Source organism: Hippoglossus stenolepis, chromosome 5, assembly GCF_022539355.2.
Source record: "Hippoglossus stenolepis isolate QCI-W04-F060 chromosome 5, HSTE1.2, whole genome shotgun sequence".
Taxonomy (NCBI): domain Eukaryota; kingdom Metazoa; phylum Chordata; class Actinopteri; order Pleuronectiformes; family Pleuronectidae; genus Hippoglossus; species Hippoglossus stenolepis.
In genome coordinates, this window is record NC_061487.1 from 15,733,303 (window position 1) to 15,750,609 (window position 17,307).

The 17,307-nt window shown below is 43.3% G+C and overlaps 2 protein-coding genes across 3 annotated transcripts; one reads left to right on the top strand and one right to left on the bottom strand.

Annotated features, from left to right (window-relative positions):
* Window positions 1-10,079, top strand: idh2 (isocitrate dehydrogenase (NADP(+)) 2). The gene is made up of 11 exons (XM_035156197.2): window positions 1-210; window positions 4,704-4,795; window positions 5,230-5,395; window positions 5,723-5,883; window positions 5,997-6,140; window positions 6,692-6,828; window positions 7,030-7,181; window positions 7,293-7,405; window positions 7,661-7,758; window positions 7,840-7,932; window positions 9,659-10,079. Exons 1-11 carry the CDS (start codon window positions 93-95, stop codon window positions 9,741-9,743), a joined length of 1,359 nt encoding a protein of 452 aa, XP_035012088.2. The 5' UTR covers window positions 1-92; the 3' UTR covers window positions 9,744-10,079.
* Window positions 10,080-10,116: 37 nt separating this feature from the next.
* On the bottom strand, window positions 10,117-17,095 carry znf710a (zinc finger protein 710a). 2 transcript variants are annotated; one of them, XM_035156194.2, is made up of 5 exons: window positions 16,950-17,095; window positions 13,373-14,866; window positions 12,572-12,763; window positions 12,301-12,475; window positions 10,117-11,914 (listed from the first exon to the last, which is right to left on the bottom strand). In XM_035156194.2, exons 1-5 carry the CDS (start codon window positions 16,992-16,994, stop codon window positions 11,745-11,747), a joined length of 2,076 nt encoding a protein of 691 aa, XP_035012085.1. In that variant the 5' UTR covers window positions 16,995-17,095; the 3' UTR covers window positions 10,117-11,744. The 2 variants fall into 2 exon arrangements, with proteins under 2 accessions (XP_035012085.1, XP_035012084.1); XM_035156193.2 differs by having other exon boundaries at window positions 13,343-14,866.
* Between the last annotated feature and the right edge of the window lie 212 nt (window positions 17,096-17,307).

A 17,307-nucleotide genomic window follows, 5' to 3' on the forward strand; every position in this document is an offset into this window, starting at 1 on the left:
CTTTATTTTGGGGAGCCTCCGGTCGGTTTGCCCTCTCTCTCCTCCGAGCTCCGTCGTGTGTTGACCACTGAAGTGACTCGGGCCGCGGCGTCATGGCTGGATATCTGAAAGTAGTCAGCTCCCTGTCGAGGTCTGCCGCCACCGCTTTCTCCCGGAACCCCGCGGTGCTCGCTCCGGCTGCGAACTGCCAGACTTCGCAACAAAGAAACTGTGAGTGGAGAACCGGCTTTCAGCGGCAGCCGCCGTGATATTAACGCCAAACAGATGTACTTGTGTTTAAATAGCCCTTTTCTACGCTGCCCGGGTTGTATTTGTCCAGCTAGAGAGCGGCTAGCTGGGAGTCCGTTAGTCCGGAGCTAACGCAGCTAGCACGCCAGGATGCTGCCGCTAGTTTGAATGGTTTCCTGAGCGCCGGGGGCTCTAAACTCGTTAATGGAGGCTCTTTGGCTCATCGAGGGGCACGTTGAGCAAAGGTCGAGAAACACGAGAGCCGACTCCGAGGCTGTGAACCCCGACGAGCCGAGGCAGAGCCGCCGTCTTTGTCTTTTCTGCTCCGTCTAAAGTTTGACTGAACAGTTGACGGCGATGTGCAGCTGCGCGGTTTTTTAGAAATGAATGAAACACCGGTTACATTAAACCCATGGTGGACGCTGAAGGGGCTTCGGGAGTTCACTTCCCGTTTCCCGTCGAAAGAGAAGGGAACAGATCATGGAGGGGAATTAGCAACCCCCCCCTGAAATAACAAAGGCAGCGGATGAGTCAAATTGGTTTTTTTGGGGGTCGTGTGAGGACGTGTTGTCGCCCGTCGCTGGGGCCGATCACACGGTAAACACATCGCTGTTAAACCAGGTCAGATGATCCGGATCACACATGATGATCTGCTCTTCAGCCGTCGTGACATTAACACGACTCTGCCCTGGAAAACTTTCGACAAGGTCAGCCGCCGCATACGAGACTCCGCTATACCGAGCAATGGCTGCCGCAGCTTTAGTCTGTCCTACATTATATTTTCCGTCTGGCTCAGCTCCAGACTTCTGCCATGCAGCTATTCGCATTTCACCGCGTATGACCGTTATATATATATATACAGCGTTTAACTGTAAAACCTCCCGAGACTTTATCTTTAACCCTTAACGCTGCCTCCCAAGGTTGACTGGTCTTTTAAGGACACCAACCAAAATTAGTTTTTTTTTGTTTTTGTTTCTCTCTCTGAGATTTGGAGCAGGGATCCAGGTTCATCACGTGGGCTCTGCAGACATTTTTTAAGATCTCCTGCAGCAGGGATTTGCAACCCTACAAGTCCTGGTGTTTCAGTAGATGTGCTCCCATGCGAAACCAGACTAGCACCAGTGGTTTGTTGATAAAGCAGTGGGCCAGTTGAAGGGCACTTTGTGATCGAGGCAACATGTCATTGAGATTTGAAGCTTGTCTTTGGTGAAGTTTGCACTCACAGATTTGTCTCAGGCAGCGCAAACAACTAATTTTGTTAAAGTGACATGTGCTGCTCTTAAATGCAAATTAAACAAATCCTTTAGATATCGGTGTACAATCTGTTCAAACACTCGCCTGTCAGCTCTGTCACTACGTTCCTTAAGTTTTTAATTCAGAATTATCTGCAATATCAATCCTACCAAAGACAATGTCGATTGCTTAATGTTATTGCAGCCACAATTCACACGGCGTTCGCTGCAATTACACGGCCTTTCAAATTTCACACTGCTCGTAAAACTGAACAGCATGCCATTTCCTGGCTGTGGATGTCTGTAGAGGAGAGAGAGTACAAAGCCCTTGTCAGTCTGCAACACTAGCTTGTAAACTTTAAAGTGTTGCATTTGTTTCTCCTTTATGGCAGAACAGTTCAGTAGCAGCTTGTCATTTTACTCGACCATACGCATGCCTTTATTTGGTGCAGGATCAAAACTGAACTGGTTTAAGGCTTGCCTGTCTTTGTTGATGGTTAACCACAGAGGACACGCAGCCAAAGGTTGTTCCGGTCAAAACACTCATTATTTTAAATTACCCTTGACAACTTGGGCCAAGTTGAGCACATAGTAAATATCCAACCGCCCCAGCTCGGGTTTTAAAATTAGTTGACAAATACCGTCTGGTACAAACCGGGTATTTAAAACCACTAAATGCTCAAAGTTGGCAGCGAATGTGGGGCCAGGTGGTTAAATCTTGTTTACTTGTTCTTTCATGAGATGTTTCCTGCATTTAAACCACAATTAGTTTTTTATCGAACTACATTTAGTTCAATTATTTGACAGCCGATTTGAGATTTGACCAAAGTTAAAGATTGAAGCATCTAAGAAATATGATTATTAGAATAATTGAGCGGTTTAGTGGGAAGACGTGTTTACACTCAAAAGCAGGGTTTAAAACTGCTTGATTTAACCACTGACTTCAGGCATTATATTTCAACTAGTACACAATCTTTTTGAATGATACCTAGTCCTATTCAATAGTAAGTGTAGACTAAAAGTGGTAGGTTTCTGTATTTTCCTTTTACTATTTGTTTAACCAAAAGACCTTGCTACCATTGCAATAGGGGGAAAAAACCTTGCAGACCTATACTCGATGCATGTGCGAATGATGTGGCAAGCCGGCCCACATGACTTTGTTTCAGCTCACCCTTCAGCCTCCAGTTGGTTGATATGCTCCGAAGTTACATAACCTACTCAGCTCCCTCCTGCGCTCCCCACCCCCATCTCCCCTGTGATGGCTGATTCCTGTTTTAGCAGATGTAGGTTAAAATCAGAATAGATGTTAATCACTAATCCATGTCATGATGAACCGCTGCAGAGACTCATCTGGCCCTGTAGCCTGTAGTGGATAGAAAGGACAAAACCTGATAATGAATTTAGAAGAAAAAATGCAGTTTATGGTCAAGGAAAGCTCACTGGCAACAATGTGCCAAACAAGCACCTGATGGGGAAACGGGTTGAGTGATGAGTGAACTTTACCCTCATTGTGCGCAGAGTGACATTCAACACCTGGTGCTTCTTTCTCAAGTTCACATTGCCTAGCAACCTTAGCTAGCTAGACAAACCGTAACACATAAGTTTTCTTAGTGACACTTCGGGAGACTCTGATGTGCCGCTGGTCATACAAATTACAGCAGACTATCGACGTGCCTGTGAACCCGTCCACATGCTTTTGCGTAACATAAAGGTCACAAGTTGGCTATGAGGTTATTTTCAGTGCTTCATGGTCGTTTATCTGAACCCTGCAGGGCTCATGTTACATGTCTGGTGCATTGGAGCAGAGCACGAGCTGTTTTGACAGGTGCTACTAAGGCTTCAGAATCTCAACTAGGTCAAATGCATTCACTTACCCACGTGGATGTTTGACTTTTTATTAAATTCATTGAAAAGCTTGTAGGAAAGCTAGAATCCTTATTTCCCTTGCATTATCGTGGGAAGGCTTTAGTAGCAGTGGTGGGGGGGCATTAACTTGGCTGGGAAACCTGAGAGTCACTTGATCCTCTGCACCCCCCCCCTGTACTTTTCTATTCACTGGAAAGATCTTTCTGGCAGGACACTCACACACTGAGCAGAAAGAGAACAGATAGCAATTATTTAGAGATCCCACTGCATGTTGATGCAATTGGAAAGCAAAGAAGTGATCATGCTTCCTAAAGTCATTGTTCGCTTGAAAATATAGCACACTTGGTTATATATCCATGTTTTTAAACTTTAATGCAAGTAAGAAAGGATTTTTCTCTTACACGTGTTTTTTTTTTTTTTAAGGCCGTACATAGACTTAAACCAATCATCATCTTGGCAAAAGTATTTGAGAAAACTATAGAGTTTAAATTGATATTTTCACATTTGCCAAATGTAAGTTATAATTAGAACAGCAACTACAGATTAAAGGTTTGCTGCAAAGATCTTGGCAGTAAGTCCCTTTTTATAAAGCAGTGTTAGTGGGGCCTGATTTGTTTGTGTCACATGCACACAAATGCTCAGTAGTGCAGTATTTGAATAGAAACAAAAAGAATACTTAAACAATTACTTTGTTTAGAAATACAAAATGTAACCTTTGTGTTTACAAGGACACTCCACAACCTGCCTGTTCATTCATGTTCAAAATAAATCTTCAATATGTTCATATATGAAGGGACCAATGTTTGTTTTGGGTTTACTGATTATATTTTTAGTCTGTAAACTCCAAATGCAATACAATTTAAATTGTAAGTCAGTTGGCTGGTCTTGTCAGCACCATGTAAATTGTTAAAAAGTTATTAATGATATTAACATGGAAATTATGACCGTAAGTCCTGAGTGGAGCTTTAACAAGTAGTTGATAATTAGAATATGTATGGGCAATAACTATTATCAAATTGTTAAAAAATCCAAAGATTTGCAGATATCATTTGATACTTCATAGGCAGACTCTTTTTTTTTTTTTAAGTGGCAGCAATGATAATATTCAAAAAACTAGTATTGAAGAGAATAATCAATTGTGGCAGGCCTATTCTAAGACTCAGATACTATCTGGTGAAAGTAAACAGGAAAAAGAAAACACTGCCTTTCCTCTGCAGATATCCTGAAAACAGGATCTCTTTTTTGTCTTCTTTCCAATCAAATATCGTTTCCTGTGTTATTTATTTTCTTAGCACTATCCAATTGTAAAATAGATAAGCATTTTGATGTGAATGAAATCCAATTTTACCTGAACCCTTCTGCATGTTTGATTGACAGATGCTGACAAACGCATCAAAGTGGCCCAGCCGGTGGTGGAGATGGACGGAGACGAGATGACCAGGATCATCTGGGAGTTCATCAAGGAAAAGGTGATAGAGTGGTTTTCAGGGGTGGTAGGGTAAACACACAAACACGGGTGTGATTCTCAGAGGAGGGCAAGCCCACGCTGTCTGCCTCGCCTGTGTTATTTATTTATTTTTTTAGCACAGACTGACACGTTGATATGAAGATTATGTATGAATGATGGGGGGAGGGGCATCTGTGGTTACATTCAGTGACTGGCTGATTGCCTTCAGGAGTAAGCAGATGGTGTGTTGGCTCGGGGGGGCGTAGAGAAGCATGAGATCAAAATTTTCTTTTCTCTCCTTATTATCACGAGTAATATTGTACTGTAAAAATCAAATGATCCCAGAATGTGTTGCGGGATGGTATTTCTGTTCAGTCTCATGAAAAAAAAGTTGAAAGTGATTAGATAAAGTTGTTGAGGCTAATTCTTGCTTTGTTTTTGTTTGTGGTCTTTTAGCTCATCCTTTCCAATGTCGACGTTGAGCTGAAGTATTATGACCTGGGTCTTCCGTACCGTGACCAGACCGACGACCAGGTCACCATCGACTCTGCCCTGGCTACTAAGAAGTACAATGTGGCGGTCAAATGTGCCACCATCACCCCCGACGAAGACCGAGTGGAAGGTAGACTATGTGCTTTAGACTCGTTGATTTACCGAATGGAATATCAAATTACATCTGCAGTGAAAAGTAATCAAAATGTCAGGGAGCGAGGCTTGTTAGAGTTTGTGCTTTACTACTACTACTATCAGGACATGAATAAAAGCCCAGTCTGTGTAATCACTTGACTGCTTTAGAGACAGAGTCTCACCAAATACTATGCAAGTCGTCTCCCATTTTACTTACTGCATACAATGTCTTCAGTGTGATCCAAAATATTTGACCGGCAGTGCATGTTGAGATAAAGTGAATGTTTGGTGGCATTCTTCTCAAAGTAATTTCTATGTCTAGAGTTTTCCCTGAAGAAGATGTGGAAGAGCCCCAACGGAACCATCAGGAACATCCTGGGTGGCACAGTCTTCCGTGAGCCAATCACCTGCAAGAACATTCCGAAACTTGTACCAGGCTGGACGCAGCCCATCACCATCGGCAGACACGCTTTCGGTGATCAGGTGGGTCTAAAGAGAATTTCACGTCTTTTTAAAAAGTTACTTAAATTAGGTATTTTCAGGATCTTTGTCAAATAACTTAAAGTTGATTTAAACTTCCTGTGTTTCTTCTGCAGTACAAAGCAACAGACTTTGTTGTGGACCAGCCCGGCAAATTCAAGATGATCTTCACACCTGCCAATGGCAGTCCAGGCAAGGAATGGGAGGTCTATGACTTTCCTGGTGGTGGCTGTGGAATGGGCATGTACAACACAGATGAGGTGAGTGTACACTCAAAAGGATGAGGCTGGAGATGCTCTGTCAAAATACAACCCTACAACAACACGTTTATCCAGTTCAATACAACCCTAGATTTGTATTGGACATGTTAATTTTGAAAAATGGTTCAGGAATAAATAGGGAAACAGTTTGTGGTAAATTTCCTTTGCATTTGTTACTTTGAAAATATTCACAAAACCTTTCTTGAAGCTCACATTCATTTAGTTACTACCTATGCATTTATCCGCATATGACTGAGACTACTATATGTAAACCTGTTTTATTTTAACACTGATGCTTAATGAACCTAATGTCTCTTTTGAATTCTGCCAACACCTTTTTAAATACAACTTAAACAGCAGTCGTAAGCAGTAGACCAACTTTATCCAACCGGCTTTGCCACTGTTATGTTTGCCTTCGTCAGAGGGTCTGTTTGATTTAACAACATCAGAGGTCATCGTAGATAACTTTCAACTTGACAAGGGGAAGGTTGTTCACCTCTCGAGTACTGATAAAACCTACAGTAGTCACAAACTGTTTTTTCTCCCAACAGTCTATCACAGGCTTTGCACACAGCTGCTTCCAGTATGCTATTGGCAAGAAGTGGCCCCTGTACATGAGCACGAAGAACACCATTCTCAAAGCCTACGACGGCAGATTTAAAGACATTTTCCAGGAAGTCTTTGAAAAGTGAGCATCATCTGTCTCTGGTCCCCTTTTTGTGGCACAAGGAAACTGTTATGTGTTTTATCTTTGTTTTAGAAACATGAAGATTATGATTATAGACACTATTATAGATAATTGGGCCACATTCATTTTAAATTTTGTAATTTTTTGTTTAACATTTTAAATAGCCAAATGTAACTCTAATTTATTGTGTTTTCTTTACAGGAACTACAAGCCTGAATTTGACAAGCTGAAGATCTGGTATGAGCACAGGCTCATTGATGACATGGTCGCCCAAGTGCTGAAGTCTTCTGGAGCCTTTGTGTGGGCCTGCAAGAACTATGACGGAGATGTTCAGTCTGATATCCTGGCACAGGGTGAGATGCTGTTTGGAAAACTCTTTTACCTCTTAAGAAATAATGTCCTTACAAAATACTGAAACCCACAAGATCCTTAACATTTCTGGCACATTTTGTTTCCTGTTTTAGGCTTTGGCTCTCTGGGACTGATGACATCAGTTCTCGTTTGCCCTGACGGCAAGACCATCGAGGCTGAGGCTGCCCACGGCACCGTGACCAGGCACTTCCGCGAGCACCAGAAGGTCAGTAACCACGCAGCTCTGTATTGGGAACATTTCAGCTGAGCAGTGAGACTGAAAATGTGAGAAGCCAAAATATCACCTGGCAAGGAGACTGTAATCTGTGGCGTTATACTGCCATCATGTGGCGAAAATAAGGAAGGACAAGTTTACACAGATGCCTGCAACTAGTGCATGATCAATGCTCTGCAATCATTATTTGAATGAATACCGGTCGTGTAGTTAAAACTCTAACATTATCCTCAACTGTATTTTCAGGGAAGGCCGACCAGCACCAACCCCATTGCCAGCATTTTTGCCTGGACCAGAGGCCTGGAGCATCGTGGCAAACTTGACGGCAACTCAGACCTTATTAAGTAAGAGAAGTGTGATATTAAAGCAAACACACTCACCTTTTGAGGAGATGAACGTTCTAAATATGTGTGTTTGTCTTGCAGGTTCTCCCAAACACTGGAGAGGGTGTGTGTTGAGACTGTTGAGAGTGGTATTATGACCAAGGATCTCGCAGGCTGCATCCATGGCCTGCCCAAGTAAGTTTATTTCTAAATTAAAACTTTAGTTTTACATTGCAGCTGTTAAGGTAACATTGACTTCTGTAACACGTAACTTACTAAGATGATGACGGTGATGATTATTTACACTCAGTAGCCATTTTCATTAGATGGTCTTGAGCATGAGTTCAGTAATATGCTGGACATATCCAATAGGGATCTTTATCCTCCGTGTCAGGCAGTACATCCACGAAGGCACAGTCGACGTGTTCAGACACATTCAACATGTTGAATGGAGTCATCAGTTTCAAACCCAAATGTCTTGGGTGAGTGCATAGTTACAAAAATGGCATATTTTACCTGGGAGACTTCTGAAGGTGTAAGGAAGCATCTGGCCCCAGAGACGCTGAAAATAAAAAGTGGAAAGCTCTTGTTACCCGTGGGACATCACACCTAGAGCATGTAGAATAACCAGTATGAAAGAAACCAACGTGGATATGCACTCATCAGGCACCTGTAAGCACTGAAAATGGTTTGCATGTAAATATTAAAAAACAAGGAGTTATTAGAAATGTTATATTTTCAACAATGTTTTGGAGAAAATGCTAAGCATACCCTTAGTTACAATCCTTTGTAATAGTGAGAATGTGCTTCTGATGATGCTGTTTGCATTTTGAACCTTGGCTTGTTAAATATTGTATCGGCCATTTTTCACTGCTGAGATTTTATACACCAAACAATTGAAAAAGATTATCAGTAAATTTATCAGTGATACAAATAATCTTTAGGTGCAGGCTTAATTTATAAAGTGTATCTATTTAGTTGATGATTCATGTTTATGTTTTGGGACATCAAGTCCATAATTGCACACAAACATGAATAATTTGGGACGTTAAGTGGCAGAGTTCCTCCTTTTTAACTTTAGATGAAAATATTCTCTTTCATTAAATCACCACCATGATCAGTCTGAACCTCGTTGGTTCTTACTCCACTTGTGATCTGCTATCATGCAATACATGTCAGTGTGTTTGCTGAATAACTCAAACATGACTAATACTGGGGAAGTTTGTTTGAACATGAGTCCATGGTCAGAAAAAAAAGATTCCTCATTCTGTTGCAAATGACAATGTGGATCCAGGAGACTTTTATTATAATGAAATATTACGCATGTGCATTTTTGCTGATTTCAAATGCACATGAATGAAGAAGAACAAAGTATTGCCAGACTGTTCGACTAGATGCAGGTACAGATTGAATATTTTATTCTTTAAACGTTCTATTAAACCCTTTTATCAAGGGTTAGGTAGCTCTGGTGGAGGTGTTGTTCACCATCTTGTTTCTGCACATGACTGGTATTTGTTCTAGATTATCAATAGTTGCACTGGCCTGTTTCCATCTTTTTCTTTTTAGCATCTTTTTTTGTTATTGTTTTTTATCCATGAAGGTTTGAACCTCACATATGAGCCAAATAATGAATGTTACTTTTCTTAATGACACTACATTTCTGTAGACACATGTAAATACAGAAGGACATTTATTTTTTAAACAATGCAGCTGTATTGTTGTCCCAAGTCGTACCACGTTTAATTAAGATGCAAAAATCAAGCATCAAAACCAAATATTCAAGTCATTAGAAGAACTGTTACTAACAGCAATAACAATGCTAAACCCCCCCCCTCACTGATTGTATTGCTATTTATTTTTTTGTTTCTTGTAGTGCAATATTGAATTTTCTCATCTACTCTGTCCTGTCTTGCCTTCTCAGTGTCAAGCTGGACGAGCACTACGTCAACACCACGGACTTCCTCGACGCCATCAAGACAAACCTGGAGAAAGCCCTCGGCAAGTGAAGGACTTGAAAGAATATATAGTTCTCCTGGAGATGGCCATGTCACTCCTCTGTTTTTGTACCTCATTTTAACTTAAAAGGTCAATAAATCCACTTGCACTTCATCTGAAGGAAGAAAAAAAAAGTACTGTTTATAGGGTTGTGTAGTGCTCTGTTAGGTTAGTCAACAGTTGAGAGTTGTCCTTCCACCTGATGCCTCCCTCACGATCTATCCCACTTGTTTGCAAGGTTTTATTTTTGTAATGTGAAGTACTGTATTCGATTACTGTGTAATGCCTTGGGCAGGACTGAATCCTATGTCAAACATTTGCCAATAAATCCCTTGTTTGACCCATTACTAGTGTTTTTTCTTTTAGAACAAACAAATGCTCGGCTTTTTTTTAAAGGTAAATAAATTTATTTTTTTACAGTATTGTCTGGTACACAACATTGTACATACATTTCTATCCACATCATCTCCACACTAATGTCTAATACAGAAAGCCATTTAAGCACGTTTCCCTTTGTAGCATCACTAAAACAGTGATGGAGTGAACACAAGCTGAAAAAATGCACAGAAAGTAGCATTTTTATTTTTAAATGCGCTATATCGACATTGCGAATGGATACCTTTTTTCAGGTTACGAGTTTGAAAAGCTAAGCACTGGGGAAACTGAATAGATTGAGCATTTCCCAAATCATTTTCCATGAGGTCCATGGCCCTGTCACATGTTGGGAGGTTGTCGTTCATCACTTGAGACCAGAGTACAGCATGATGGATGGCACGCTCTCACAGACACACTGGGGCACTTAATATTTCTCTCCGAGTTTTTTTGGGACAATTCTTGTTGAGATTCATCCATTAAAAAAGGGCTGAGATGTGAATGCAGGGTTTGCATTGGTTTTGAAAAATGCTGCAGTCTTGTCTCGTAAAGGCCTGGATGAGGTTTGTTGGAAAGAGGAGGTGTACCATAGTCCGCTCTCCGTGGTAATCTTTTGAAGAGATCTACAGATGGGAGGGAAACCTGAATGTAATTTCACGAGGTCTCCGACTGAACCCCAAGAAATCCAATGTCCCAGCTCTACACACCGTCAACGAAGACACTGACGGTTCCTGCTGCTGCAAGATTGATCCAATTCTTTGGTAAAGGGCTACGACCATTTGAAAAAAAAAAGGGTATTTTGATTTTTCTTTCCATTAGTATCTTAAAACATTCCACAGAAACATTTACATTCATAGACTAGAGATCAAAACAGGGTGATGCTTGTTAATGCAGAAACCTAAAATGTAGACACAGCGGTCCTCAGTGCAACGCACTGATTATAGCACCAGCCATCAAACAAGACGACTGATACATCCTGTACAATAATATACAATAAAACACGGACTGAAAATCCAATGGAATTTAAGTCATTTTACAGACCTCAAATTTAATTTATCACAGTATAAATCAAAGTGAATTGTTGACCTCTGCGACTTGAAAAGCTTTGGCAAGTGAGAAGAGGAGTTACACTTATTCCCTTCTTTAACCCTCCACATGAGTTTACCCCAGCAAACTGAGAGGTCGTCTGAATGAGTAAGTGCACAAACATCAACATAGGCTTTTGATGCTTGTTGAAAAAAATGTGCTTTTCCAAATAAGGCTCAGAGGATGATCCTGTTTTTAAGCAACAAAGCACTGACAACATATACGTATTTATATAGATTTATTTTAACCCATCTCTTAAGTATTTTAGACTGTCCACTTTTCTCAAATATAATATATGTATTCAGTAGATTTGCAGTGTTTTAGAGATGAAAACTATGTAAATTAAGTTAAAAAGTGTACATTTACAAATTTAGTAGCAGTACGAATATTCCAGTGCATATGAATGTGCAGTTTGCTGGGCGTCTTCATGCCCTTGAAGAACAACAAAAGCACTATGCCTTTAACAGCAGAAAAAAAAAACTAGCCAAAAATAAAAGAACAATCCCATTTTCATTAGTTCACACTTATATTGAATTTGGGGTCATTTTAATAATTCATGCAGTGCTGAAACGCCCTGCGCCCTTCCCATAGGTGCTGTAATACTCAATTTGAGATAGTTTAGCAATGTCTGGTGTGTTGTTGTTGTTCGCCCGGTTTTCTCGTTCGCTGAATTCAAAGCTCTCCTCCTCGTAGTCCTCTTGGCCTTCTGTGTCTGGGGGGGGTTCTGAAGAAGTAAACAAAGACACAACCATGATCCTGCACTGTCCTCAAAAAACACACACACACACACATATGGCCTTCATTGGGGGCAGCCAGTATAGACTGCCCCTCCTCCTCTTGTGCCTCAGTATCAGTCTCCACTGATAGAGACAGGCATGTCTAATCCGGGCACTTCTATATTTACTAAACACACGGAGAAGGAGGGACAGAGTCACATCAAAAACACTTTGCCACTAGATTACAGTACATGCTGAGTCAAAGTGCATTAGAGACAGACTGAGTGATAATAATGTGACACGAAGCCCCACAAGGAAATTTGCCACACACAACTCATCAGCTGATTCAAATGTCATTCAAAGCAGGGTGTAATTATTGAATAAAGCTGCTCACCATGTCCATCTATTGAGGTGTCCATGATGCCGTGTTTGACCTTCATGTGTCGGCTGAGGTTGCCCTTCAGGTTGAACTTGCTGGAGCAGTAAGGGCACTTGAAGGGCTTGCTGCCGGCATGGAGGTGCATGTGGCCGAGGAGGTTGTACATTCTGTTGAACGACTTTCCGCATACCTGAGGGATGAGAGCTCAATGGTCAGTACCAGTCCCAGCTCCATCGTGACGGACGCCCAGTTTGAGCTGATGTAAAAGGCTGTGCGGTTCACTCACCTTGCATTTGAAAGGCTTGACCGGCAGGTGGACGATCATGTGTGTTTTAAGAGTCTGTTTCTGCACAAAGGTCTTGAAGCAGACGTGGCACTGGAAGGGCCTCACGCTGGCGTGGATCAGCATGTGCCTCTTCAGGTTGGCCGACAGGGTGAACTCCCTGGCACAGACGTCACACTTGAATTCTTTCATACCCTGGGGTGACAAACAAATAAAAAGAGGGTTAGCCGTCCGTCTAATTTGGCTAAATATATGTTTGAGAGGAAAAATAAAAAAGGAGGAAGAAACACACAAGGAGCTCACGTGTGTGCATGTGCTTGAGCAATTGCTTTCTAGCTTTTGATCCGTCTCTTGTAGATAACATGAGCCCCACCAAGTGTTGAAAGATGGAGTAGAAAAAGTCTCCACAAAGGAGAGAATCGACTTTTGTCTTTCTTTAGTTTCAATATTTATTTAACTTTTACTTTAATATTTGAACAAAAGCAAATGCCATGAAAAGAAATACATATAGAATAAAACAGACAAATGAAATGGAGAGAAAGACTGAGAATGATTCATCTGAAGGAAGTCACGTATGACACAACACAAAACACAATGGGGGGGTTGAGTCACACAGAAAAACTTGAGGCCTTTGATGGCTATGTTTACAAAGCAACTGGTTTTGGAAAAAAGAATGCAATGCAAGTGTGCAATATGTTTTGTGTTTTCTATGAGGATTCATGCAGAGAACCTTTAAGTGAAAGAAGCTAAAGGCATATTTTCAGGTTTCAGTACCTTAAGTGCAAGGGCGTGCGCTGCCTGTACCTTGTGAGTGAGAGCGTGTTGTCGTAGGTGGTGGATCTGGACAAACTCCATGCCGCACTCTGGGCAAACGTAGGGCCGCACGTTCTGGTGCTTCATCAAGTGGTTCTGCAGCTGGCTGCGGTAAGCGAAGGACTTGTGGCATTCTGTGCACTGGTATGTGGTGGGTCCCTGATGGCTGGTCAGGTGGCGCTTCAGGTGTGCGTAGGTCGGGAACTCCAGACCGCACTGGGTGCAGACATGGCACTGGCCATTCTCGTGTTTGTTCTCGTGTGTCCGCAGCTCACTGGGGTAGGCAAACCCACGGCCGCAGAAGCGGCAGCTGTAGGGCTTGACGTCCGAATGCTGCAGCATGTGCCTCTTCAGGTGGCTGGTCTGCGTGAAGGCCTTCTCACAAACGGTGCACTTGTGAGGTCGGGTTCCCTGGTGGGTGAGCAGGTGAGTCTGAAGGTGGCTCGGCTGCTTGAAGAGCTTCCCACAGTGTAGACATTCATGGGGCTTAATTCCATTGTGGCCCAGGATATGTGTAACAAGGTTGTATTTGGATGTGTATGACTTCTCACACATGCGGCACTTCCAGCGTTTCAGACCCTCTCCCACATCTACGCAGTAAGACTCATCAATCTGCACGTTGATGTCCAGCCGGTCAATCTGCATTCGCCTGGCGAGACCTTCTGGGTCCGACCACAGCATAGCCTGACCATTTTCCTCGTACTCTCCTGGCAGGGACATGTCAGCAGACTCATACGCCACCTCATTGGACTCATAATAGCGGCTCGAGAGAGGACTGCCAGTCTCTCCACTCGTCTTAAGGTTTAGTGCTTCCTCCTCTTCTTCTTCTGCCACCACCAGCTCTTCTTCTTTTTTCTCCCTGTCTCTACCAGTGCTTTCTTCCTGTTCCTGTTCTGACTGTCCATCTGTTTGTGGCCTGGGTGTATCTCTCACACATGAGGCACAGTTTCCGCAGGACTGCTCCTCTTTCAGAGGCCCTTGTTGGGAGACAGGATCCTCTGACTTGCCAGGACTATGCCTGCTGTTCATGTGAATGCAGGAAGGAGGCGTATTAGACTCAAGTCTTTCACCTTTAATCTTAGCCTGTGGACTTTGCGCTTTCTGTCGGTGACCCTGTAATTCTCCATCGTTCCTGGGCCTTTTGGTCCTCCCTCGGGGCCCAGGTCGTCTTCTTTCACTGCAATGGGGCTGAGGCTCTGGCTCCCCAGCAGGCTCAGCTATGTAGTCCCCGTTGGCCCCTATCAGCTGGTCAGCATACTCATACTCCATTGTTTCAGGTGGTGGAGCAGGGCACTCTCTCTGCTCCCCAGTGTAAAAGCCATTAGGAGCAATGGTGGCCCCAAAGATTTCATTTTGGGAGATGAGACCAAGAACAGCTGCTTGAGCCAGCGAGAGCACCACCACAGGCTCTGTCTGCGTGCCCACATCCACTTGGCTCTCAGTCATCTTGGGGTAGGTCCGCACCAAGCGGCTGCTCTCCTCCTCCTGGAAGAAAACATATGACAAAAGTCAGAAAAAAATTAACTACAGGCAAAGTCTGTTTGTTTTCTGTCATTATTCCATTGTTACAAAATCAGCCTTACACAATACTTCCTCGTATAACCCCATTTCCCCATTGTAGCCTCATATTGAAATTGTCCTGTTATTTACTTATGATGATTTAGTGTCCCAGATTGACACCAGAAGCCATAAAGTCTTATTCCGCGGGCCTGTAATGAGTGTGAAGATAATGTTTTTCAGGGTAACAGTGTGAAAGCCGCATTCGGACTACGCCTTGTTTCTTTGCTCTGAATCCACAGAACATTAGATTGAGGAGATAAGGCAGATCTGTGTTAGCACCCCGCTTCCTTCCTTGACAGGCTTTAGAATAATAAAGAACACAACAAGGGATGCAGGTCCAGCCAGGAAGTGGACTTCCGTGGACTGTCCTCAGCACTTCCTGTGGGGTCCCGAGACAGCCTGGCTGACCACAGTCAGCTCATCACTGGAGCTATCTGTCCCATTCATGAGGAGCAAAGCGCCTCAGCTCTAAACTCAGAAAGTCTCGCCGTAACCGACTTCATAATGCCTGCCACACTGGGCTTCCTTAAAAAGATGATATATGCCGGCAGGGAGTCTCATATCCATAACAGACATTCGATTGAGCTCCGAGCTCATTCTGTATTCCAGAGCGATGCATACGACTCGCTAACATAATTGTATGGTTCGGAAGTGTTTCAGACCCACATGCACATGTTTACCCTACTGCCTGTAAAAGCAGAACAGCAAAACTATGAGGAAGAAATTGTGGTATGACCAAACTGGCTCTCTCTGGTAAAGCAGAAGTGAGTATTGTAGGCCACTAGTTTCAGGTTATTTCTCGGCAATGAATCTGACTGGTAGGAAAATGTATATAAGAAGCTCTGACCCCTGGTTTCATCTCAGACTACACACCAGCCTTCAATCTGTGCCATGCAAGCAAGAGCTGCTTCCTTTACTGACAGAATACAAAGAGCAAAGAAAAGAGTGTATGAAGAAAGGGGGAGAGGGAGAGGAGATAGTGATATTGCAGGAATAAAGGTAGGGGTGGGTGTGTGGGTGTGTATGTGTGTATTGGGAGAGGGGAGTAGACCTGGATGCCCTGATAACCACGTCATTTATAATTACTGCTTTTAAAGTAGTCAGACAGAGACAGACTGTGTGTTTGTGAGAAAGAAAAGGAAAGAGACTGGGTGTGTATTTGAAAGCGTGTGTGTGTGTATGTGTGTGTGTGTATATGTGTGTTTGTGAGTGAGAGAAAAGAGAGGGAGGGAGGTATGGAGAGAAGGAGAAAGAGCTGTGGGCGGGGGAGGAGTGGAGGGAGGGAGACGGAGAGAGAAATGAGATGGAGGGGCTGAAAGATAAAGAAAGAGGGGAGGAGAGGGAGGGGAGGGAAGGGGAACGAGAGATTGAGTGAGCATGTGAGAGGAGGGAAGAGAGAAAGGAAAAGGAGTGGGAGGGGTGGTGGGGGCTGGTGGTGCTGGGGGGGGGGCGGAGAGAGACAGAAAGACAGAGTGAGTGAGAGAGAAAGAGGGGAAGGAGGGAAGGAGGGGGAGCTGGAGAGAGAAGAAAAAAGCACAGCAAAATGAAAGGCTGACAAAATGAAAGAGAAAAAGACAAATGACAAGGAGACAGAGGAGGGTAGGGGAGGAGAATGCAAGAGTCCGTACTTTCACATTTAAAGTTCCAGCTAGAAAGACACCTAAGGACAAACAATCAGAGCAGGAGCAGAAAACGTGTGGCACAGACAGAAACACAACTCTTTATCTGTCTTCCCACTACTCATGTGAATGTGAAAAGTAATCTGGCTTCCCCCTAACACACAACACACACACACACACACACACACGCACACACACACACACACACACACACACACACACACACACACACACACACACACACACACACACACACACACACACACACACGTACACACAAACAAGTTAGTGTAAATACCTCACTAACAAACTGCAAAACAACTAACCAACCACCCTGTAACGCTTCAGCAGCGACACATCTCTCTGCATCTGTCGGGTTACAAACTCACCACATTGTTCCTGGAGTGATGTTTGAGGTGTTTCAGGGATCTCATCCTTCAGGAGAAATGAGTGGAGTAAAAAAATCCACCTCCTATTTATATCTGTGGAAGAGTGGGGCGGTCCCACGGCTCATCCTCCTCCTACTGTTGCTGTTATCAGAACTGACTGTGCCTGCCCCCCTCCACCACCAGCCCTCCACCACACACACACACGCACGCACACACACGCACACACACACACACACGCACACACACACACAGACACACATACACACATACACACGCAAACACGCGCACACATACACACAGCATCACCCCATTTCTTTCTCTTCCTCCCACCCTCTCCTTCCCATCTCACTTCTCTTTC